The sequence below is a fragment of the Gavia stellata genome, chromosome 1 (assembly GCF_030936135.1).
Source record: "Gavia stellata isolate bGavSte3 chromosome 1, bGavSte3.hap2, whole genome shotgun sequence".
NCBI classification, from domain to species: domain Eukaryota; kingdom Metazoa; phylum Chordata; class Aves; order Gaviiformes; family Gaviidae; genus Gavia; species Gavia stellata.
This window is the reverse complement of record NC_082594.1, coordinates 33881867-33905734: the sequence shown is the minus strand read 5'-3', so window position 1 is coordinate 33905734 and position 23868 is coordinate 33881867. Positions and strand designations below refer to the sequence as shown.

Sequence of the window (23868 nt, the reverse complement as noted above, 5' to 3'; positions counted from 1 at the left end):
TTTCAGCGGCTGCCAATTGACAGCACAGCGTTCTGCCGTTTCTTTACCCCAGTCCTTTAAAAAGACTCTGAACTATGTTGCCGGTTTGGGCAGCGCAAGTCAACAGCGTTTGTGCTCATTTTAGCCTGCCTCGAGTGAGGAGTGAGTTAAGACACGGAGGCGTTCACAGGCCTTTGGTCCCCTGAGGGCCTGGACCCACCAAAGGGGACAGAGGATGACCAAGAGGGCCCACCCGGGGTGCGCGCTGCTTCCAGGTGCGCCGGGGTTTGGGGAAAAGGACGCTCCGGACGCTACAAGGGGCTGAGAGAAGCCTCGGCAGCCGGGTGCATCACAAACCTGAGGGGGGCACGGGTGAGGAGGGGGCAAGGGGACGACGGCTGGCAGGAGCCGGCCGAGGCAGGGCTGCCTGTACTTTGTTCACTCATGGTGGAGGGGAGGCGAAGAGTTTCGCTCCGCGAGGAGGAGCAGCCCCGACCGCGATTGCTGGGCGACCGGCCCGGCGGTGGAGGCCGGGGCTCCGGGGGCAGGGGCGGGCCCGACCCGACCCGACCCGACCCGACCCTCCCGCCGCGGGCCGGCGGGGGCCGGTCTCTGCTCGGGGAGGGGAGGCGAGGAGGGGGCGGTGGTGAGGTGTGTGGCGGCGGCGGGGAGGGGGGGCAGAGGCACGCCGCCTGGGGCTGATTGGCCGCCCAGTTTATAAGAGGTGCCCGGCCGGGGTGGCGGGGTTGTTTGCCGAGGCTGGGGAGCTCCGCGGAGCCGCTGGCCGCCTGTGGAGCCGTCCGAGCGGAGCGGTGCGCTGCGGAGCGATGCGGCGCGCCAGCCGAGACTACACCAAGTACTTGCGCGGCTCCGAGGAGCTGGGCAGCGGCGCCGCCCACGAGAGCGCCCCGCCGCCGCCGCCACCGCCACCGCTGCCGGCCCACCCGCACCCGCCGCCCGCCTCCCGCTCCCTCCTCGCCGCCCTCGTCCTCCTAGGGCTGGGGCAGGTGGTCTGCAGCGTCGCCCTCTTCCTCTACTTCCGAGCTCAGGTAAGCGGCCCCTCTGCTGGCGCCCAGAGCCGGCGGCGGGTGAGGGGGTCGGCGCGGCCCCTTCCCGCCGTCGCGGCGGGCGTTGGGCACCGGCAGCCGCGCTGTGAGGGAGCGGCCGGGCAGGGCGGCAGCGCCCGCCTCGCACCCCCAGCCCTTTCGCAAGAGGCGAAGGTGCTCGCGTTGGTGGGATTGAGGAGAAAAAGGGCAGAGAACAACTTTATCCGACTCTGAAGTTGGCCCAGCTTTGAGAGGGGGTGAGGCTGCAGGGCTCCCGGGACTCTGCCTGGCCTGCGCTATCCCCTGGTTGCTGGAGCTGCTCAGCCTGGGGTGTTCTAGGTAGTGCAGTGGCTAAATGGTGCGTATTGAGGTACAGGGTTTCTCAGCGATGTCGGATGTGAGGTGCCCGTGGCTCGGGCAGCAGCTTAATGATCCTTCACCTGAAGTCTTGTGGGGCTTTGGTTTTTAATGATCAGCTTTCAGGTGTTCACCAGAGAGCAGTTTAACGTGGCTGAGGTCTGTGGCTGCCATAAATGTTTCACCAGGCAGGAGAAATGTCTTTAAGGAAAAAAAAGCCACCACACAACACCACTTGGGATTGTTTGTCCTTCAGGCTGTGCAGGGGCACTGCAGAGCGGGGTCTGTGCGTTAGCGGGCATCGGCCTGAGGTGCCCGCTGGAGCTCATTTCTGAGAGAGGGCAGCCCCTCGCCCGCCAGGCCGCAAGCCTGCCAGGGGATGCTTCGGAAGAGGCAGTGGTGTGCGAAGAAAGGAACACGGGGAGGTATTGCTGTGGGGGAGATGAGGTGATGAGTGGTTAGGCTTTCAGAGAGAAAACGAGCCCGCTTCTTGGAAACGGCTCGGCTGGCTGGCTGGATTCACTCGCTGCTGTGTCTCTCACCCCACGCTGCTGAGCCCTCTCAGAGGAAGTGGGGGGCAGCTGGCTGGTTGCTTCTCAGGGCTAGGTGTTAGCTTGCTGCTCGGCTTTTTCATCGGATGCTAATTAGTTCTGTTAATACAGGTCTCACTGCCTTCATGGAAGTGGTACTTCTGTTGTGTGTACTTTTCATTTGAAGTCAGTGGGGAATGGAAACCTGTTTCTTTCAGTTTACTTTCTAGGTAGATGCGCTTGATCTTGATGTAGCAGGCTGGATTTCTTAACAAAGCGCCCTCCGAAACCAGACGTTGCACAAATGTATACCCACTTAAATAGATGAATGACTATCAAATACACAGTAATGCTGCTGATCATTTCTTATGCAGACCAATTCATATTTTCTTACCGACAATGGCTTTGCGTTTGCCATTTTTACAGAAATAAAATGGAACAGCAATACAGTACTTCGTTAATCATATCCTGTATGCTTCAGAAGAATGACATTTAATTTCTGGGACTCATTGTAAAGTAGCTTAAAGCTACTTGTTTGCTTGACAGTGAAATAAATTAATGCGTACTTCAGCTTGTGGCAGAGAAATGTTTTTCACTCCAGATCTGCATGAACTTGAAAAGGCATCTTTGTCAAAACATAGCTATATATTGATTAGTAGGCTAGAGAGCCATTGCAATCAAAACAACTAATCAAAGTATACTTTTTGAAAACTATATTTTTCCATTCTCTTTACCTCCACCACCCCCCCCCCCCTTCTAAGGACTTTCTGGTAGGTTCATGTCAGTGCTTCACACATGCCTAACAAAGGGTAAAAAGAGCTTTCTTACCATAATTACTATTTTTCTTCTGCTTCCTTGATTTAAAAAATTACATAGTCTGTGTGTAATTCTGCATTTGGCAGCTTAATTTTCTTGCCAGTTTCTTGTTTCTGTAGATTTGGAGTAATGCTGTTGGATGGAGTCCTTTGTAAACTTGAACTTCTGAAACATCTAAAAGAGACAGAGTAGCTAGGTATAGACTTGACTGATGTAATTGCCTGAAAAATTTCTAATGCAGAAAATGTCTTCTTTGCCATCACTGAAAAATAGAATAATAAGTATACTTTTGAAGTACATAATACACAATAAGTTATGGTAATCCATATTTTTTCACCAAATTCTTACTGTGAAATAAGATAGATGGAAAAATATAGTAGGTCCTGCAGAAGTTAAGTCTTATTTAACTGTCTTGCAGATTGTTTTATTTATATGGGGCAAGATCCGACCTCTTTCATTTGAAAAGCTTCCTGTCAAATTTAGTTGTATTAAGCTATCTCAATTTGTACTTTTCAGTACAAATTTCAGCTACCTAAATTCGTACTTTAATAACAGAACTTAAGTATTGTGGTGTATTTTGTTAAAATGATGAGAAGTTAATAGTAGGAGCTGTGCATCGAAGGATTTGAATTGTTTGGTTGGTGAATTAACCAAATGTGAATTAGAAAGATTTGACTGTATAGGCTGATATTAAGAAATTAGATGTTTTACAAGCTCTTTAAAAGTCTACCTAAGAGGCTGAGTAAACTCTGACTTAGTTTTACCATACACATTTTATCTGTATTTGCATAAAATCATTTGGGCTGGATCATGACACAATATGAGCTGAGACAATAGTTGAGGTTTTGGTTTTTCCTTAGTTTTGTTTATTTTGTGGCTTGAGCATTTGGAATTTCACAAGACACATAACTAAGACTGACAGTGGATTTTCATGAGTAAACACATGTTTGTGGCCAAGAAATAATGCAGCGCAATGCAAATGAGACAATGTGTTGGTATATCTAAAAAGAAAGAAAAAACTAAAAATTGAATTTTACCAATATTCTGGTAATAGTGTTCTGCAATGTACTGTGCAATGTACTGAATCCAATAAATTAAACACTAACAAAATGTATTGGTCTTAAGTGTTTATTTTGCTTATACTTCATCATGAGGAATGAAAATGCCATGAAAATTTAGTTAAATTCTCAGAGCAGCTAGAGATCATAATGTAATAGTGATTCATGCACAGCACAAGGTGAGACAGAGAAGTATTTTATTTAAATTTCACTGGTAAATGCTAAAGTATAGTCTCCAAAAGCTTTGCTTTTAAACTTTTCTTTCTGGTCCATTTCCTTAATGTGCTTAGATCATAAAAGAGTAGGAATTTGGTCTAACCCTGACTGGACTGAAGGGATGTGGAACAAGCTGGAAGTGCTCAAATCCAAATATGGGGGCCGGATGTCTAACTCCCATAGGTTAACCTAGAACTCTAAGATTATCTATTTTTCCCATTTAAAAAAAAAATCTGTACACATGTTAAGTATTTTACCATACTGAAGTATTCACACTTGGATAAATGGGGACCTGGAAGTCAGATTTTTATTGTCATTTCATGTATCTGTGGAACTCTGACTTCCATTACAGTATGTTTTTAAACAATTGCCTTTCAGACTTCATATGAAGTTTCGTGAGTGTTCTAGAGCAGTAGCTAACAGAAAACAAGTTGCTGGGGATCATTAGCACTTTTTGGAAGCCTGGAAGAACCCCCTTTTGGTGGTTAAGAAAGATCATGGAGTGTAAAGTGATATTTGATAATCTGGAAATTGGTTTAAGTTTGAAAATAAGTTCAAGTATAAATGTTAAACATTTATTGTAAGGAGTAAGTACAGACTGTGATACTGTAACATTGCATAATTGAGGCAACATTTAATAGGTAAAGGTGGCTGGAATGTATTGTATCTTTTAAAACCAAACTGAATCTTTTTAACATTGGAAAATTGGTTCTTAATTCTGTAAATTCATTTGGTTTCACCCACAATGCTGGAGTTCATTTTGGCTGCCCTGAGTGAGGTGAAGAACATCCAGAGATGCAACTAGAATGATGAGAGATGCTGAAAATCAAGGGGCACTGGAAGATTTGATCTGATTCCAAGGTCAGACACAATAGATGTATACACAATAATAACATAGGAAAAATAAGCTAGGCATGCCTCTCTTTAAATAGGTTAATTCCTCTAGGGTATTTAGCTTACTTAACATGTTATAAAGCTTTCTCCAATATTTTTGTTTGCATCTTGATGTTTCTTCCAGGTATTAAATCTTTAGGACTTCATGCTGAAAGTCTCTGCCTTGCAAGTCAGCAAGCTGCTTCCTGTAGACCGTTCTGGTATTTCATCTGGCTCTTTAGAAGTTCTTCTTAAAACATGTCCTTGGAAGTTTTTCTGTGCATCACTTCTTGCCCACGGTTTTGGTCTCAGTGCTTGGTAATGTCTGTTTACAGCCATGGCAGTTCAGTACATGTTCTTTATAAAAATATAAGATGCAGGATTTCTGAGAATGCCTTTTCAGGCAAGCGAGCTAATTTTCATGGGTAAATGTGGTGAAGACTAGGTATTCTTTGAAAAAGGTAAGGGCACTGAGGTAGGTTAGCTAGTCCCAAGATCAGAGCTTTGCCTTATCAAACACTAAATCTCTAGAGACTTGCAGTTTGTCAGGATGGGCTGCACAGTTTGAACTTGCTGAAGCTATCGGTTACAGTGTTTCCATTAAGCCTTCAATCTCTTAACTGTAGGTGCAGAAATGCTGGTTTTCTGTCCTAAGCCTTCAGCAGATAAACTATAATCTGAGTAAGTGCTTCTGTAGAATCTACTGCTACTGTTCTGGCACAGTGTTGTGTGACACATTTGACTGATTGCTGATGGGTGATAGCTGTAAGTCTATGCTACGCATGATTTGTCATACTGGACACTCAGGCCTTTACAAATTTAATGATCTTTGCGTTGTAAAACCTAGTTTTCTTGTCTACTTTTCAGAAGGTGTGTTTAAATAAATCCCAAACTGGGATAACAGTCTCTCACTAGTAGAATTACTGATAAAAATTAATATCTACTGGCTGTTATTTGCTGTGGCTTTCTATCTTCTGTCCTGTGATGTGTGTGGAGGGAAGAAGACTTAGATGTCCAGATCCTGTTGAAGACCCTAATTCCCTCAGGTCTGTAACAACTCCAACATAAGAGGCTACATCTGGAATAATAGGTCCTATTTTGGGTCCCTCAGTACCAGAGACATATCAACAAACTGGAGAGTGTCCAGCAGAAGACGACTGTGATAGATAGGGACCATAGTGTATCAGGAATGGAGAACTGGATTCTTTGAACCTAACAAAGAACAAACTAAGGTGAGGGAAGCTAATCACTGGTTTTAGCTACCTAAAGATGGAGACAGGTTCTTCAGAAGTGCACAGGAAAAACAAGAGGCACAGTCATAAATTGCAGCAATGAGAACTGTAGCTGGACATCAAAACCAGTGTTTTTATACAATAAAAGTGGTTAAATTGTAGAACAGTTTGCCCAGAAGAGTTGGAAGTCTCCATCAATGGAAATTCTACAGAGCTTGTCTAGACAAGGCCTTGACGAACCTGACCTAAGTTACTAGTCGGCCCTGCTTCAAGCAGGGGGCTGGACTAGAAACCTCCAGAGGTACCTTCCAACCCAGGTCATTCTGTACTAACTGCCTTTTAGCAGCTGTCAGTAAACATTTTGCACTTCATTTTTTTCTTTCAGTTTACAGTTGATTTTCTGAGTTCTGGATACAAGTGGAATGTACTGGGAGAGACGCTTTTAGGGTGCAGTTTTACAGTCGTTAAAGCTACTGCTGCCTTCCTGCTTTTCAATCTTATGCCTGTCCCTGTACTGGCTCTGATGTTTGTCTTATACCTGGAGTGAGTTCGTTTCAGCATGCTAATCTTTCAGGAAATTAGATCAGCAAAAATTCCTCACAAGTTATTGATTTAGAAGAGGAGATTGAGAACCAGGAATGGAATTTTGTGGTGAAGAAGGTGAGAGCACAGAGGTCCTGGTTTAGATCAGCTTAAACAGTTAATGGGGCTGCACTGCATTAGCTGACTTCAGAAGTCATTAGAGTAGTTTTTAGTGTTTAATTCATAGAGCCGTAATGGCTGTACACAGATTTTTCTTTTGCATTCAGCTGTGTCAGGACATCCCAGGAAGATGTTACTGCCTCCAAGCTATTCTGTAGCTTACCTTTACCTCCTCTGCTCCAAGCCATGGCATCTTCTGATCTTCAGGTGAACCTTTTCTGACCTGTTTCATTCCAAATCTGCAGGAATAACTGAGACTGGTAAACCAGGTCACAGGGGCTGATGTTGGTCTGAATGAATCACGCAAACAGCTCTCATCTGGAGACTTCAGAAGGATGGTGATGGAGGAGGCAGCATTTAGTGTTGCTGTCTGTGCAACAAATGTTTCTGTTCAGTGTGTGCCTGTTGGATGGCTGCCTGGCTGGCGTAGACTTAAATTCACCTCTGTAATCCTAACTTTATGCTTTTAAGTTAACTCAGAGTTCTTTTTTGGGGTTAGGGAATAGAGTTTATGTTCGTGTGAACAAATGATATAACATGTTTGATTCACTCTGGTTGGTTTGTATTCTGCAAAACTTCCTTTTGATGTTGTGTTGTGTTTTGTTCAGTGCTATGTTAAAGGAAACTGAACACTGCTCAGGCACTATGCATAATGTCTTGGCATTCCCTCATCATGATTACAAACAATGTATTACCTTTTGTAATTCTCAGATAAATTGTTCCTTCCACCTTATGCAGAAAGATAGATGTTCATTATTAGACCAGCTGATACAGTTAGAGAACTTAAACAAGGTTTTGAGTGCACAAGCCCTTCTTCAAGCCTGAAGTAAAAGCGGAATAAATACAAGTTGAGAACAATTGCTGAGAGTCTTAGGCCATCTCTGAAAGATAGTGGTTAATAACTCTTGAGTGTAAAGTATATGGAGTGTGGGGAGAGAGGGTGAAATGGTTTAAATAATGTTTACACAATTAAACTCTGTCAAGGCACAATCCTAATCCTTGCAATATCCTTTCAATTTATCTGACATAATTCAGGAATATTCTAAACTCACAGTTTAAAAGTATATTTGATTCAATCACAGAGATTGATTGCTAAAAATATCTTGCAGATATTCTAGATCTACCAGTCTTTGTCCCATGAAGCAGAGGTGTTTTGTGGTACAGTTTTATCATCTTTTGGTCTTTCTGAATTTGTGCTGTCTTGGTGACTGTTTCACACAGCAATATCCCTTGCCCACAAAGTAGTTTCAGGGATAACTGGATTCTGTTCTTCTGTTTCTCCTCTTGAAAGTGATGTGCTAGATGTTGTACATACTTTCCCCAAGTTCCTCTACTTGGTATTTGTGTGTCATCTTGCAAACTATAGTTTTTACAGATAGTATGGCTTTGTATATTGCCTGATAAAATAATTGTGATACTGCACTGAGCAGCTGAAAAATGGAATTCAGGATTATTGATTTTACTGTAAGAGTGGGACTTAACTTTAATTTTTGAAAGTCAGATATCCAGTCTAAGCTAATGATCTAGGCAGCTCCAGAAGAAAATATATTCTCCTATCTCACACGCTTGTTGGATGAAATAAACCTCCATGTGGGGAACTTTTTCTTTCTTCATTGTTTACAGTGAAAATTTAGACCATAAGCTTAGCTACGTGCCAAACTTTTAGTTGGTTGAAAATTCTCCCTGACTTAAATGCTCTTAATGTCTCTTGGACAGAAACTTAAATCTGTGGTTCTGCTTATATTTTTGTTTCAGATGGACCCTACTAGAATTTCAAAAGAGCATGCACACTGTGTCAGAACACTTTTTGGACATCAAGAAAATACAGATTTGCATGATACATCCTTTGAAAATCAAGAAGCGAAGTTAATGCCAGAATCATGTAGAAGCATGAAACAGGCTCTCCAAAGAGCTGTGCAGAAGGTAAGTAGCAGACAGACAGTGTGTTCATTTATTTTGTGCTCCTGTTGAACTTAAAACAATTTTTCCAACATCTGTATTCGGAGGTAAGTTCTAGAAAGTGTTTTCTCGTGTTAGAATAATATCTGAAGTTGCATTCAAGATCATATTGTGTTTGCTCACGAACCTGGTAGTGGTTAACCAATTCTGTATTCAAACACCTTTTTTTAAGGAAGGAAGACTTGAAGTTGCACTGAGAATACTATGATTGCAGTTAGTTGATTGGCCATTCTGACTTTTGGATGGGCCTGAGTGGTAGTCATTTATCCTAATATTTCTATAGGTTTGCCAACACTTTGGATGTTCATAAGAAAGGACAGTTCCACATTTTTTCAAAGCAATCTTCCTGACTCTGTTTCTGACAAGATTCTCCCAAGTCAAGATCATCAACAAGCAAAATGTTGCCTGAAAGACACAGGAGATAACATTTGCTCTTGTTTCTTACTCTTTCTACAACCCAAAATGAGGGATAGTATCTCCTTTTTCTTTTTTGCTCACTTTGCCAGTTTTCTGTTCTGTGCAAACCATTCCCACGCTGGCAGAAGAGCTACTTTGCCATAGCATGATAACTGGGCAGTCTTTGCCCAGCAGTTGAGAATGACAGCTTGTTCCCAAACACAAATAACAAAAGTAGTCAGCTAAATAAGTCAGCCCTAATGAAGAAGCCTAGGCAAGCTGAACATATGTCACAATCACCTCTTATTTCAGTTACTGCCTTTGATCTCTTTGCATGTTCATGATAGTGTTTAGTGCTAATTACAGGCTATTTAAAAGCTGAATGTCTGCTATGGTATTTGGTTTTCCTGGCTTACCAGGTCCATTACAACTTCTTCACATCTGCATAAGACTGTCAGTTTTTCATAAAGGATACTACACTGGATTTGAGCTGAACTCGTGTACGCTTTACAGAGTGAGTTGTATTTGAGTTAATTATATGGTAATTTAAAAGCAAGCATTAGCAGAATTAACAGAGTACCCTGAATGACAGATCTTTTTGTGAACAAAATTTAAAAAAACTTAGGAGTTCATGTCTTGTCCCATTTGCTAGCCACCTCCTTGAAAAGCTTAAGAAAGAAAAAAAAAAAGGTTAACTCTAGGATTAGTTCTATCTGCCAGCATTTCATAGATTGTCTCACACTATACCTATTTCTGTGTTCTGTGTGCTGGTACTAGACTGCTCGTTCATGCAGCTCCCATGACAGAGTAAGGAGCTTGTTACAGTAAGTGAATGGGAAGCCCTGTGTTCTGGTCATTCACTGCTGGTTACTCAACAAAGGCATTGGCTTTAGTTGAGGCTGCATATCCTGCCATTCTGGATGGAGGTTAAATTCTGCAATGTCCATGGCCAAGATAAGTAGTGAGTAGGGATAACTTTTTTGGCTGATGACCATTAGTTTGAGAACAATAAAATTTCCCTTGCCAAAGTAATCAGACTCTGAATTTCCTTTGAATGCAATAGAATGTATTAAGCAGCTGGGTCAGTGCTCCGGATGCTTTGTCATCATATATTGATGACACAGAAGAATAAGAAAATGCTTGCCTGGGGCTACATTTGCATCCTTTTGGTATATCAGAGAAGTGAAAGAAACTGTGTTACGGCAAAATTGTACTTTATCATGTTTCGTAAGCTCTGTCTTTCATTGGCTCTGCTACAATGAAGGGCAGAGATGCAGCTGAATCTTACTTCCAGTTGTGCTAGTCCTTTATGTGTGGGAATGGAGCTAATGTGACTTGAAAGAGGTTTCCTATCATCTGTGCTTTCTTCATTTTCCTGAAGGAGAATCTAACCTGTGTGTGTTTTAAGAACCAGTATCCTTATTTGAATCGGCAGCCTGTTAAGTGACTGAAATGGAACACTTTAAAATACCGTTTAAGTTTTGTGATTTTTCAATATTTCATCTTTTGCAATTCAAGCTGATCAGGAAATGAAAATAGACAACTTGCTTTTGCTCAGGTTTATGGTCTGGTTACAGCTTTTAGCTTACTGCACTGGTTCTCATCTGTTTTCTTTGCACACCTGTAGATCTAGTGCTTAAATCTAAAGCAGGGACTGATGTTAAAAATGAAAGTGCTCTTATGAAAACCAGTGTAGTAGGGCTGCAGGGTCAGGTCTAGTAACATTTCTCTCCTGAAAAACTAATAATTAAAGATTTTCTTTTAATGAAAATCTAATGGTGAATTCCTTAATGTATTCCAGGATAAAAATACTGCTTAGAGAGCAGCTTACTCAGTAGAAAGCACATTTTCAATATTGCATATAAACTTTCAAGCAGACAAATAATATACTTTCCTAGCCTCTCTGTTTGCTTAATTTTTTTTTGCATGTAACCCTAAAAACCTTTTGGCAGTCCAGATGCACTAACCACAGTTCTTATGAAGTCTGTTATGAGCCTGAAGTAGAAGGGACTATAAACATATCTTGGGTCAATTCATAAGTAACTTTTCTTGGCAATACTCCCAGCTTCTAGCAGCTTGGGGAGTTCAGGCGTAACCTAGTCTCCCACATGGCAACAGAGTACTTTGCTAGACCTCCAGGGCAGCACTTATAAAGAGATCTATATATTTAGCAGACATTTAAAGTGCACATAGTTATAGACAAAGTCAAGGTTTCATCAGTGATTGCTGTAAGTTGTTAAATTTTCAGTTTCCATCCTACAACCTTACATGCCTTTTTTTTTTCTGCAGGCAATAGACTACTCATTTGGATAGAGGTTGTAGTGCTGATCTCTAAACTATCTTCTGATGAATATTGGTTCATGTACTTTCTGTTTCACTTCCTTCCTGATTAGCATTCTTCAAATTACTGAATTTCCAGCAAGATAATCAGATACTTCTTCCTGGTATTAGCTGGCCTTAAAGCACTCAGGTAGTAGAAGAAACAACTGCATAGAGGAGCTTTAAGGTCACAGCTGAAGCCATACGTGAATGTCCAGGGGGGTTGTCTTTTGATTGGTCTCAAAAGGCTACTTATAGCTGCTCAAAGTAAATACTGAGATATTGTAAAAGCCAAAGGAGAAAAAAACCCATTCATAAATGTCACGTGTTCAAATGTAGCCTTGTTTCTGCATCCTCAACGTTGGACGTCACTTGAAGAGCAAGAGTTGGTTTTGTTTTGAAGATGCTGCGATGCTAAGTGTTAAAACCTGTAGCCTGCTGTGGATGAGGAAAGAGCAGTTTCCAGGCACTTAAAGCATGGTTTTAGCTTCTAAGATGTGAAAGTTTTGCAGCTTCCCAATGGCCTTTTAATTTTTTTGGATGAAGGAAGACACAGTTTTCATTTTTGACTGGCTGCTTGTCTGTTGTTTAAACAGTGACTGTATGAAGGAGGTTGGAATGCAGGAAGCAGGCCAGCAGAGTTGACTTGGTGGGCAGTGAGTAAATGACGCAAAGGTATACAAGTGCAGCTTTTCATAAGACTAACAGAGTGGTGTGATTTTTTTGTGTACAGTTTTTCTAAAAATAACTCAACAGCTTGGTAGCGCACATGGTTCTGTGGGTGGTAGTCTTAAAAGAAGTCACTGGTAATATTTTGTCAGCAGTTCTCATGCCATTATAGCGGTGTCTCAGTAACACGTTCTGTTGAGCTGTTTCTACTCTCTTAATGGTAGTGTATGCTGTGATTAGGTATGAGATGCTTAAAGACATTCAGATGCTAAAGAATGCAGTTGATACTTTAAAGATTTGGAAAAATCCTAGCTCTTAATTCCTTGCAGTAAGGATACCAGGGGATTTTTATAATTCCACTAAGAGGCCATCTTTAGACATCTGGATATCTTCAGACATACACTGAAAAATGTGGTCCTTGAGTCCTTCAGGGTCAGAAGCAAGTACATGCTAAAATGCTTTTCTAAGGTAGGTTGTGTATCACATCTTGGAACTGTAGAAACATGAAGTAAAAAGTCAAGAGAAATGTTGAACTACTTATTCTTCAGGAGGAAACCCACAGCTCCTCTCTGTTATCTAGGGACTAGTTCATGTATTTCAGCTTCCTTTTGGAAGCCTGGGCAACAGAACAGAAAGGAATATCAAAATTTTGTGGGGCTGGTCAGAATCAGATAAAGAACTTGACACTATCCAGTGTTTGGAGAACTCATCTGATGGAGGATTTCTGTTTTCTGGCCACAGGCTAGCCACTTCTAATCCAATGACAAGCACACAGAAGAGTCAATGAACATGAGCCAGTCTCCAGCTCTTCTCAGCGTGTTAGTGTTGGGCTCATACTTATAACCTCCCTTTTGTTGTAATGACACTTGCATTACTAATTGCATAGTAGCATAGCTTCAAGAGGAGTACAGGAGAGTGTTCCTCTCAGAGAGATGCTCCTAGGAAACAGGAAAGTAGGCTCAAGACCATGAGGACAAGGAGAGTTGTGGACCCAAGTCTTCCTGGGTAGCTGTTCTGCTTACCAAGTGGTGATGTTGCAGATGAACAGCACCACCAACAGTTAGAAAGAAAGCAGCTCAGGCTGCATTTCATGAGGACCACAGCCTTTCCGCATGGAAGATAAGCTGAGTCAGGCTGCTAGATCTCAGAAGGTGAGGTACTCAGCTGCTCAACCTAGAGCATCTTTGGAAATGTGCAGAAGCAGAACGCTATAGTCCTAAGAAAAATGTAGGTTAAGAGGAGGATAGCAGTTGGCCGGTTCAGGGACTTCAAGGGATGTGGAGTTACCAGCCATGGGATTATTTTTAGTACCAGTTTAGATAATAGAAGATTAAAATGTACATAGTTCTTTTTGGATCTGCCCAGTAGGCTTTCCAGGCAAGGACATTATCATATTCCCCAGAAGGAAAAGATATGAAAGCAGACTCCACATCTGAGAAGTTTCCATTAAGAAAGCAAGAAAACAAAGGAGTCTCCCCTTTCTAGGGAAAGGGTTGGGAGTAGGTGTGGTGCAGTAATCTCCGAGTGTGGTCCATCTCCCAGTCTCTTTTAGCTCAAGTCCTTCAGAGGCTTTTGCCACTTTTTGCAGTATCTAGTACTTGCAATTTTTTGTCATCTTCCTACTTCTGATGAAGTTAAGCAGCTCATGTGTGGCTAAAGGCTAATGCAGCTCCTAGAATTGAGCTTCATTTTCATGCTCCTAAAACTGACATTGAAGTAGGAAGATCAGAGAGGGGAAGTGAATGTAAATGGGGGAGGTGGACATGAGTTTTGAATCTTTTGAAGTTGTGATTCTTCTGCTTTTCTTCTCGTCTCTACAGCAGAAAGCATCTTAATGATCCTTATCTACAAAATCAGCATATCTCTGCTGAAGTATTATGCTTTGATAGTCATACTACAAATTCCATACTGCTGTGGCTTTTCGTTTTGGTTTAACATTTAAACACCTACTGAAAGGGGAAAGTGAGAGTAATAAATGCACTGGCTAAGGCATTACAGATTTCACTGTGGCTGCAAAATTACATGAAAGCAGGTCTGAGGTGTATTACATATACATGGTATTGAATCAGGTGAACAGCAATATTTGTGACATAAAGATAAAACAAAGGACCACTTTTAGGTTTCAAAGATAAGATGATTTGCTATCTTCAGCAAAATGTTTCCTTTTACTAAACATCATCTTGATGGCTCCATGGTATGAGGTATTCTGAATAGCAAGTAGAATATAATCTCTGTTTTCTAAAAAACAGAGATAGAGAGTCATGGGGGAACAGGGGACAGAACTGAGGACTGAACCTAATATTACCAAGACTCAGTCCAGGCTTGTAACAAGAACAGGCTGCTTAGATTTTTGAAAACTGTTGTTTGTATGTTTTCTTAAGAGGAAAACAAGTGTGGATTATTAAAAGCAAGGCTTTTTGTGGTGCCTGATGTCTGTTACTTATGCTGTTCTTGGTTTTGGGTAATATAGGTTTCATTCATGTTAAAATTCATCTGCAGTTTTGAAGAATCCATACTTCCAAACTCTGGCACCCACTCCATTTGGCCCAGTACCGATGTGGAAGATGCTTAATCCTTCAGTTCCTGCATACCTTGTTAGAAGCGAGTCTTGATTACAAAGCCTTGTAGTCTTGCAACCTTTCCTGTTAGTGGTCAAGTGTGAAGGGTGGAGGTTTTCATTTACCTCATGACAAATGAAATTCAGAGCTTAGTTTTCCTTAGTTGTTAGTGTGATTACACACTAGTCCCTATGTAGAACTGCCTCTTTCATTACCTTTTGACCCCAAGTAATTAAATCAGTTCATAAACTCCATTGTTTTATGTGATGCATTCTTAGCAGTCATTGTTCCATTATATTTAGAGAAATATTCCAAGTGCAATAAGTAGGAAAGATTGTAAATGTCCTGTCACCAGTACTTCAATAAATAGTGCAGTGATCATGCACACCATCATTCCTATCCACCTTTATCAGATATATTGGACAGAGGAAGTAATTTTATTGTGGCAGCTAAACTGTGTGCTCGTATTATACATCATGTAAATATGGGAATATGTATCCCAGGAATCTGAATATACTGTAGGTAGAACAACCCCCGCATATACATACACACAGAGTGTTGTAATTGTGCAAACTACCTGCAATACACAACATTAATTACAAAACCAAGACAACATCAAAACAATGTCTCTTTCTCATTTTAGGAAGTCCAGCGTGTCATGGGAAGAGCACCACCAAGACCAGAAAAAGGTAGGTGCTGGTTTATGAATAAGAAATATTTTAGTTCTACTAAACTTGTCTTTTTGAGATAATGCAATTCTTTTATCTCTAGCTGCAATGGAGGCATTAGGAATGGATCTGTACAAGAGAAACAAACCTGAGAAGCAGCCTTTTGCCCATCTCATTATTGATGATAAGAATATTCCATCTGGTAAGTTCAGTTTTAAGTGAATACTTCCAATGCTACTATAAATGTATTAAACAGTGAAATGAAAATAGTTCAGCAATACCAGCAACAGAGTGGGATTTCAGAAATGGTTTTTGATAATGAGAATAAATTGGATGGGTTAAAGGATTTCAGAGGCAGCACGGGTAACGTACAGGAGGATAAAGCTCCCCTTTGCCTCAGGTATCTTACATCAGTCTGTTATGTGCTGAGTGGCCTCCATTTCAAATGACCAGTTTTCATGATTTAGCTCTGAGGGCCTGGTCTGCCTCTCTGTGCTGTCTTCAGGTGAGGAATGAAGATATGCATTGAATGCTTTTGTCTGAAATTTCTTATTTTCTTTGGCTAATAAGGCCCATCTGGACTTTTTCGCTCACACTGGACATCAGCTATAGGTATACATACACACAGATGTATGCACACATACACACAAGTATATACCAGCACACAGATTGGCCAGAATCCAGATCTTGCAGGTTGGACAGTGTTTCCCTTCCATGAGGTCTAAGATTTTTTTTTGTCCTGTTGTGAAATGAAGAAATGTGTTGTTTTCTGTTGTAAAATTCAAGAATGTCGTATGTCCACCTATTCAACCCTTCACAGCAACACTCCTTTCGTATGCTGCAGTGTAATCGGGTCTGTACTGGGTGGCACAGCATTTGTTTTCAGGTTGGGTCTGGAAGCTGAGAATCTTACATGAATACACAACACACACGCATGTCAGGTGCCCATCAGTGTAAGAACTTGCCATAAAGGAAGTACATCTTTCATTTTGAGGTGTTGAAAACCTAGAACTGCAGTCCCAATGTCATTATTGTAACTTGCCTGCTAGTTCCCTGCCCTCTCTGGGTACATTGCACTCTCATAGCATAGGGCTGAATTTATAGCAACTGTTTCCTTCTGCTAATGGCATGTTGAAAAGGTTTTGTCGTATTCCATTCATTATTATCTTGCAGGGCTGGTATAGACTTTTTGACATCAAGACTCCCAGGGCCTTCCTGATGGTCAGACATGCCAAAGCTTCACAAGGGTCTGTCTGCATCCATCTAGTCCAGTAGCAGGAAGACCAAAGATCATAGCATTGTACTCTGAGCAGCAGGGTTTCTGATCAGTGTGTTGACTTGGGTGCAGTATGTTTCTGGGCTATTGAGTAGGGGAAAAAAAAATGTTCCTGTGGCTTTTATAGGCCCCTATGGTAAGAAGATGGCATTCTTTTATCTTGCCGGAGCTCTTATTCTCTACCCACAGGTATCTTTGGATGGCTTTGGGAATATCCTCGCTAGTACAATATGGGGGAACAAGACATGAGTCTGCCTTGGAACACTCTCCAGAGGAAAAGATTCATTCCTACAATTTCAAGATGTCTTAGTACTGTTTCCTTTTTTGCCATGGGGCACTGTCAGTTGAGATTTTTCTGTCTGTATTCTCAACGCAAAAGTCATAATTGCTGTGGTAGAAGTAAACCAGAATTTATTCTGAAGCTGTCAGACAGAGGATCTCAAGATAGGAGAGGGCATTGATCACCACTGTCTTCTTCCTCTGAAGATGCATACATTCTGCAGTGCTGAACTCCTTGTTAATTAAGCTATGTGCATTGCTTTGTGTTTTATGTAACAAAACAAAAGGGGAATGCTGTGTTGAGGCTTGAAAACTGAGATTTCAGCAGCCTGCATAGTAATACCTTGCTTTTGCTCTATTTAAAGACGAAGCACTTCTGTACACAAGGGGTTAGCTTCTTGCCTGGAGTGATAGGATTCTTTCTCCCTTCAAGTGCACTGGCATTGCCAAGATCCAGAGCTTTATAAGCAGAGAGCTTAAGCAGCTTGTCAGATGTCAGTCAAATTCTACAAGCTTTCTTATTAGCTCAAATGCCTCCTGACAAGTTTCTATTTCAGTCAGGTTTTGGCTTTTGACATAGGCCAATAGTAGCAGATGCAGTGTCCGTAAACTTGTCTTAGTATTTTGTCTTTGGAAGGATTGAATTAATTTGCTAATCATAGAGACAGATCACATATCTACAGAAGTGGAGTATGTCAGTGTTACACTTTGAAATCCACCTTTTCCTGTGGGGAATTTATTTGCTGTCTACTTGGATGTTGCTGTAAACTATTTTTATCAGGGCTAGCAGCTCATAATTTTTCCTATTGTGGATCACTGCATTAACCTTCTAGGGAATGACGTAGCACATCTGTGGGTAGTGGCAAGTGAGGCATTGCTCTTGCTTGCTGTCTTCACTTTTTTTTATAACATGGGCTGCAGGAACTTGCAGAAATATAGTGCCTGTGACAACAAGCTGCTTTGTTTCTCCTTGGAGCAGATCAACCCCTTACCAATGTGATGAGTTGGACATACTCTCTCCTGATCTGGCACATATGGCTTCTGCTTCTTTTGGAAGAGCATTGCCAGGATATTAATCATGAGCACAGCTTCTGTGGTCCTTGTGGGCATTGCAGCAGTGAGGGGCTGCATCCTTATGGACAGCTGGAACCCTGAACCTACTGGTTGTGAGGCACTTTAGTATCATGCTGACTGGTATGAAGCAGTACCCACTTGGCTGGGTGGCATAGGGGTTAATGGCAGGCATAAAGGATGAAGAATTTGCCTGAGGGTCACCAGGAGTTTTTCTCTCCTGTCCTGTTTCCTCTGACTGCAAATGGCAATTTCTATTTTCTTACCCTGATTCCTTACCCTACATGTCTGAAATCCTTCTAAATTGTTTTATGCCATCCATGAGTCTGGACAGATCTGTCCTTAGTATTTTAAGGTTCTCTGCTGTCATCACTCTGACCCAAAATAAATAATGTCAGGGAATAAAAAAATCAGTCTTACTGTCAAACAGGATTTTATTTTAAGTAGTTTGCTGCTGAACACCCTTCATGAAGGGGCACTGACCAGTGTCTGTGAGGGCACATTTTCCTTTTCCCTGGTTCACAATAATATCAAGCCCCAAATGGACTTTTGCAGCTGGGGGGAGTGCGAAGGAGGGGGAAAATAACCCTTCCCAGATCTTGGTGTCCCCACCCATCATTTGGCTGCAGAAGCTGTAGTGGTTTGGCTTGCTGTGTGTATTTTTTAGGTTTGCTGCCTTAGGTTAAAGCTGGATGCTTGCTGGTAGTTTTTACCAGAGCTTACTATAAATGCTACCTAGGTTTTAAATGAAAACAGTGAATTTTGGTTTATAAATTGATTACAGAAAATAGTCACAGTTTAAAGGAGAAAATCACAAACAGAAATAAATGTAAATGTTAAATATATTGTTTGGGATGTGAATTGATACCTTTATCTGTCTAAGGAAACGTTGTAGTATTCTGATCTATTTACAGCTACAGGTTTGGCTTAGCTGCCCTTTGCCTCCAAAACAGTTTTTCAGAGCAAACAGTGCTTTGGTCCTTCCCTCAGGCTTTATTTATACCTGAAAGCTACTAGGATGCAAACAAATTATCAATACAGGGCTACTTTCTCCTCTGTTCCCCTCCTCTCATCTTCCTTCTTACTACTTAACTTTATTGAAGCTCATTTCTATTAGTCTTAGTTCATGCTCACAAATATCCAAGACATTTTGATTTGTCTTCAGTTACCAGAAAAAATGTGTGTTATCTTGACTTTTTTTAATGCTTTTTACCATGTCTGGAAGGTTATCTTACTCATTATCTCTCTGACCTCTCCCTTCTCTGTCAGCATGACTTACCTTGTGCTATTTTTTTCATGGCTACATAGTAAATTTTATCACAAAAGATGCTGTATTGCAGCGTTTTTGACTGTCCCATGGCTTGGGTTATGTTTCAGATATATGGACAGCTGTTTCGTCACTTGTATGCTCCAGTTTTCTCCTCTGCCTGTGTTTTGGGGTACTAATTGTTTTGGTGTCTCCAAATTTGGGTGTATTACCACCAGAAGTGCTACTCGCTCCTTCCATTAAAGGTTGTGTGGCATAACTCCAGCCAGTGCATCTTTGTGCTGTACTGCTGGCTGTGGCATACCTCTTCTGAAGCTCTGAATTGTGGCAAAATGCTCATCTGCCTCAGTTAATACAATCATAGTGTTATAATTTAGGTTGGAAGGGACTTCCAGAAGTTATCTAGGCTAATCCCCTGCTCAAAACAGGTAGGGTCATCTTCCATAATCTCTTGGCCTGTCCCTCCACCTGACCATGGATGAATGATGCATATTCCCCTCAACACCAAAACAGTGTGAACAAACTTCACGCGGAGCCCCTCTCAGCATCTCAATTACAAGCAACTGTAGCACCTATTTTCTCTCTTCCCCCTTCTTCAGCAGAAAATAATGCATTCCCACTAAGGATTTCTTCAAAATTGCTACTTGATTAAGACTGGCAACTAAAAAGTTTACTTGCCAGGTAAATAAAAGCTGCCTAGCAACTACCCAGTGTGCCACCAGTCAGTCACAGCGTGCCAGCATGCCTTTCTGTTCTGTCATATGTATACATTCCTGCCCTGTATCTCTGATGTGCCTCTCTTCTGATCCAAGCAATGATTTCTTGCCTATCCTCCTCATCATGAAGGTGGCCCAACCTCTTTGAGGCAGTATTTCTGGCAGACTTAACACTGTGCACAAGAAGTTCTACAACATCTTCAGCTATCCCCAGTGCTTCAGAGGTGTACTTTGGTACCACTGTCTCAGCGTCTCTTGCAGGTGAATAATTCCAGGCTAAGAAACTTAAGATCTTAGTGTCTCTTCCAATCAATTGATGGTTTTCAGAAGTTTTTTGAGGCACTATACAGAAGATGGCTTCTCTGTGTGATTTTGCTTGTATAATTCTACCTGGCTGTACTGGAGCCACAGGGGAGCAACTATGCCTTTGACAGCCTGTGCTTTGCTCAAGTCTTTGTGGAAAAACGCCAGAAGCGTTTTCTTCTGGACTACTATTAAAGTATTCCTCTCACATGTAGAAGTTGCTTGCCCTTGGCAGTTAGGGAAGACTTGTAGCTCTCAAATTCCCCTGTCCCTGCTTTCCCCTCACGTCTTTCTGCACAAACAAATCCAGGAGGCATCTTTTTAACTAATCAAATACACCTGCGGCTTTTCCCCAGCATGCTTGCGAGCACTGGTGGTTCTGGGGCATGCCTCGATACATGCTTGGAGGAGAGGGCACTGGGCCATGCCATATGCCATGGAAATTTTGGTGGGAATAGGTTGATTTGGTTTGTTGGGGGGGGTAAGGTACTGAATATTCCAAGCAGGCATTTAGGTGTCCTGGGAGCCTAAGGTGTAAGGTCTTCTGGTGCCTATATGGATCCACTGCTGTGGGTGCCTCAGAGGGAGCAGATGGAGTTAGTCTTGTGTGCTAGTGGTTAGGAGGACAAGTTGGCCAACTCTAACCTGTTGTGTTATGTCCTGTGTATTACACCCTTCGTACAGTTTCTCTTCGAGTCAGCACAGCAAGCTCCCCTGGCATTGCCAACACCTAAAGTTGCCTAGGGAACTTTTGTGGGATGGAACTCTTGCATGACTACCACACTCCACCCTGAAAGTTTCTTCAATGTTGTTCCTGTCCTAAAAATGCAAATATAGATTTAATTTCTAATTCGCCTCCAGCAATAATTCCACAAGATGGTAGAGCGTTAGTGGCTTGTGCGTATCAGGAAGGGTCAGGGCCTTCTGGCTTTCTCAGGACAGTGCTGTTCCCTCTGTGGGCATGCCCATGGGCCTTGACTGGATCTTCTCCTCCCACTGTTGCCTATTCCTCTGTTTTTGCAGGCAGAGGCTGTGAGATGAGGTGGGTGCTATAATGGGATGGTGGTGAAGCTGGAGAGGTGGAAGGGACTGTGGCATGTGTGCTGCAGGGCATGCTCCTCAACAGGAAGTACTGTGATAAACAGTAATACGTAATACTCATGCTGCAGTAGCAATGCTATCTGGGCTGGTGTTGCCGGCTGCTTCTTAACACTATGGCACCAAAACCAAACTGAAGTGTCAAATGTGACCAGGGTTGGAAGGAAGACTCAGATGCTCTCTCTCAGTGCCTATCTGACGTCCTACCAGGCCATCTGTTAACACAGCCTCAATAGTAGAATCATACGATATCTTGAGTTGGAAAGGACCCATAAGGATCATCGAGTCCAACTCCCTGCTCCTTCGCAGGACTCCTAAAACTAAATCATATGACTAAGAGTGTTGTCCAGATGCTCCTTGAACTCTGACAGGCTTGGTGCTGTGACCACTTCCCTGGGGAGCCTGCTCCAGTGACCGACCGCCCTCTCAGTGAAGAACCTTTTCCTAATGTCCAAAGAATCTTTTCCTAATGTCCAGGATCTACATGAAATGACATCTGAGATTTGACCAGCTTGAAACCTCCAAGAGATGATACAATGTGGATACTTGATGATAGCACCCAGGAGGTGCCTTTTGGGCCAGAGTTCCTGGGGGACATTTGTACCTGTATATGTGAAGTAAGCTTTCAGTGACAGTGCTGAGCTTGACAAACTAATCAAAACATCTCCAGTCTCTCAGCTCCTTTCTGTTCTTTTCAGAGCGTTCACTCACCTTAACAGATAAGGGACAGCTTCCTGTTTACCAGGCCACCATCATGCAGGCAGAGCTGAAAAGGCTTATGTGTACCTGTTAGGAATTCAATAATACTTGTTTACATGTGAATTCTATTAATCTGTCCTTTTTGGTAGTCAGACTTGGTAACTGTTACGTGTGTATTTTGATTCCCATGTGCATGACATTCTATGGAGAGACAGAGAGACTATTACCATAATTTTCCTTCCTAATTTGTGGATCTCCAGCTTAAGACAACTTGAAGGGACTGTTGTCCTCCAAGCATGGAATATCAGCCAGCTCATTGTTTCTAGTTTGAAACTTAAGATACTTTAAAATAAATAAATAAAAATAAGAAAAGAAAAAGAGAGCAATGCATCCAGAATCACATCTGTCTTCCTAAAGTTCTTTTTCCAAGACCTTCCACTAGATATTAGACAAAGAATCTGAGTTTACCTCCCAAATAGCTGTAATTGCCCAGCTATAACGATTTGTACAATTATCAAAGAATTAGGATTGTACTGTGGACCACTATCCAAGATATCTAGGATATGACTAAACCAGATTCTGGAGCCTTATTCTGGTATATGTAAGCACTGGGTTAAGTCTAAACATTGTTTTTGCATAAAAAGATTTGTTATGTCATGAATACTTGAAGTGCTATCATAAGCCTAGGCAACTTATTGTGTAGTACTAAAGATGCACAATTGTACTGATCCCCCCCCCCCCCATTGTTTTGGTGTTCTCAAATGAAAATATGTTTACTTTTGTACCACTACAGTCACAAGAATATAAAATATGGGAAGGTTTCATAAGCTTTCTCTTTGGGGAATTATCAGTTTAACGTGTTTTCAGATTTTGTTTAGTTATGCCTTTTAAACACTTGCAGGTTAAAGACTGATAACAAGATTTGCTGTTTTTTCATTAGTAACTTTTCTTTTAAAATTCCTCTCAAGTATTTGTTACTTGAATAGAGTTTTAGGTGGAATGCAATTTCTATACAGAGCTTGTTGCATGATTGCTTAGCATAATCAAAGTATTGGCCAAGTAAATGTTTTGTGCCATGGTCCAGCAGCTGTTCTGGTGGGAGGGCAGACACTTATAAATAGCAAGCCAAATATGGCAGTACATGATGAAAAAAGGAAATTTCTTTTCACTTTAACCTATATAACTGTAGTTACTGTTGATTCTAAAAACCTAGGGATTGCTTTCTAAATGTTGAGTTTTGTTAAATGTTTATAAATAATAATTTTTTTCCTCCCCTCTCTTCAGGAACCCGCAAAGTGAACCTCACATCCTGGCATCATGACAAAGGCCAGGCAAACTTATCAAACATGACATTCAGTGATGGAAAGCTAATTGTTAATCAAGATGGATTTTACTACCTTTATGCCAACATTTGTTTTAGACATCATGAAACTTCAGGAAACCTGACTAAAAGAGGGCTTCAGCTGATGGTGTATATGACTAAGACAAACCTTAAAATAAGGCGCTCTGATGTGTTGATGAAGGGAGGAAGCACCAAATACTGGTCAGGGAATTCAGAATTTCATTTTTATTCTGTCAATGTAGGAGGGTTTTTTAAACTAAAATCTGGTGAAATGATAAGTATCCAGGTATCAAACCCTTTGCTACTGGATTCATCACAAGAAGCAACTTATTTTGGGGCATTTAAAGTAAGGGATTTAGACTGAATATTTCTTTTAGTGTGCTGAAAATTGTTTGGGTTTTTAGTGGTCCAGAAACAACTTGAAGACAGAACTGAAAGT

General features: G+C 41.7%; 1 protein-coding gene across 1 annotated transcript; it reads left to right on the top strand.

The window, feature by feature from the left end:
- The first annotated feature begins 806 nt into the window (after positions 1–806).
- TNFSF11 (TNF superfamily member 11) lies at positions 807–23793 on the top strand. Its single transcript, XM_059825265.1, has 5 exons — positions 807–1028; positions 8565–8732; positions 15354–15399; positions 15482–15580; positions 23372–23793. The coding sequence occupies exons 1-5, from the start codon at positions 807–809 to the stop codon at positions 23791–23793; spliced, it is 957 nt and encodes a 318-aa protein (XP_059681248.1).
- The last annotated feature ends 75 nt before the right edge of the window (positions 23794–23868 follow it).

Excerpts from the sequence above, each read along its gene's own strand:
- TNFSF11 (XM_059825265.1), top strand. The coding sequence starts at position 807 with ATGCGGCGCGCCAGCCGAGACTACACCAAGTACTTGCGCGGCTCCGAG. Across the intron at positions 1,029-8,564 it reads TCCTCTACTTCCGAGCTCAG|ATGGACCCTACTAGAATTTC; the intron begins GTAAGCGGCCCC and ends TTTTTGTTTCAG. Across the intron at positions 15,581-23,371 it reads TGATAAGAATATTCCATCTG|GAACCCGCAAAGTGAACCTC; the intron begins GTAAGTTCAGTT and ends CCCTCTCTTCAG.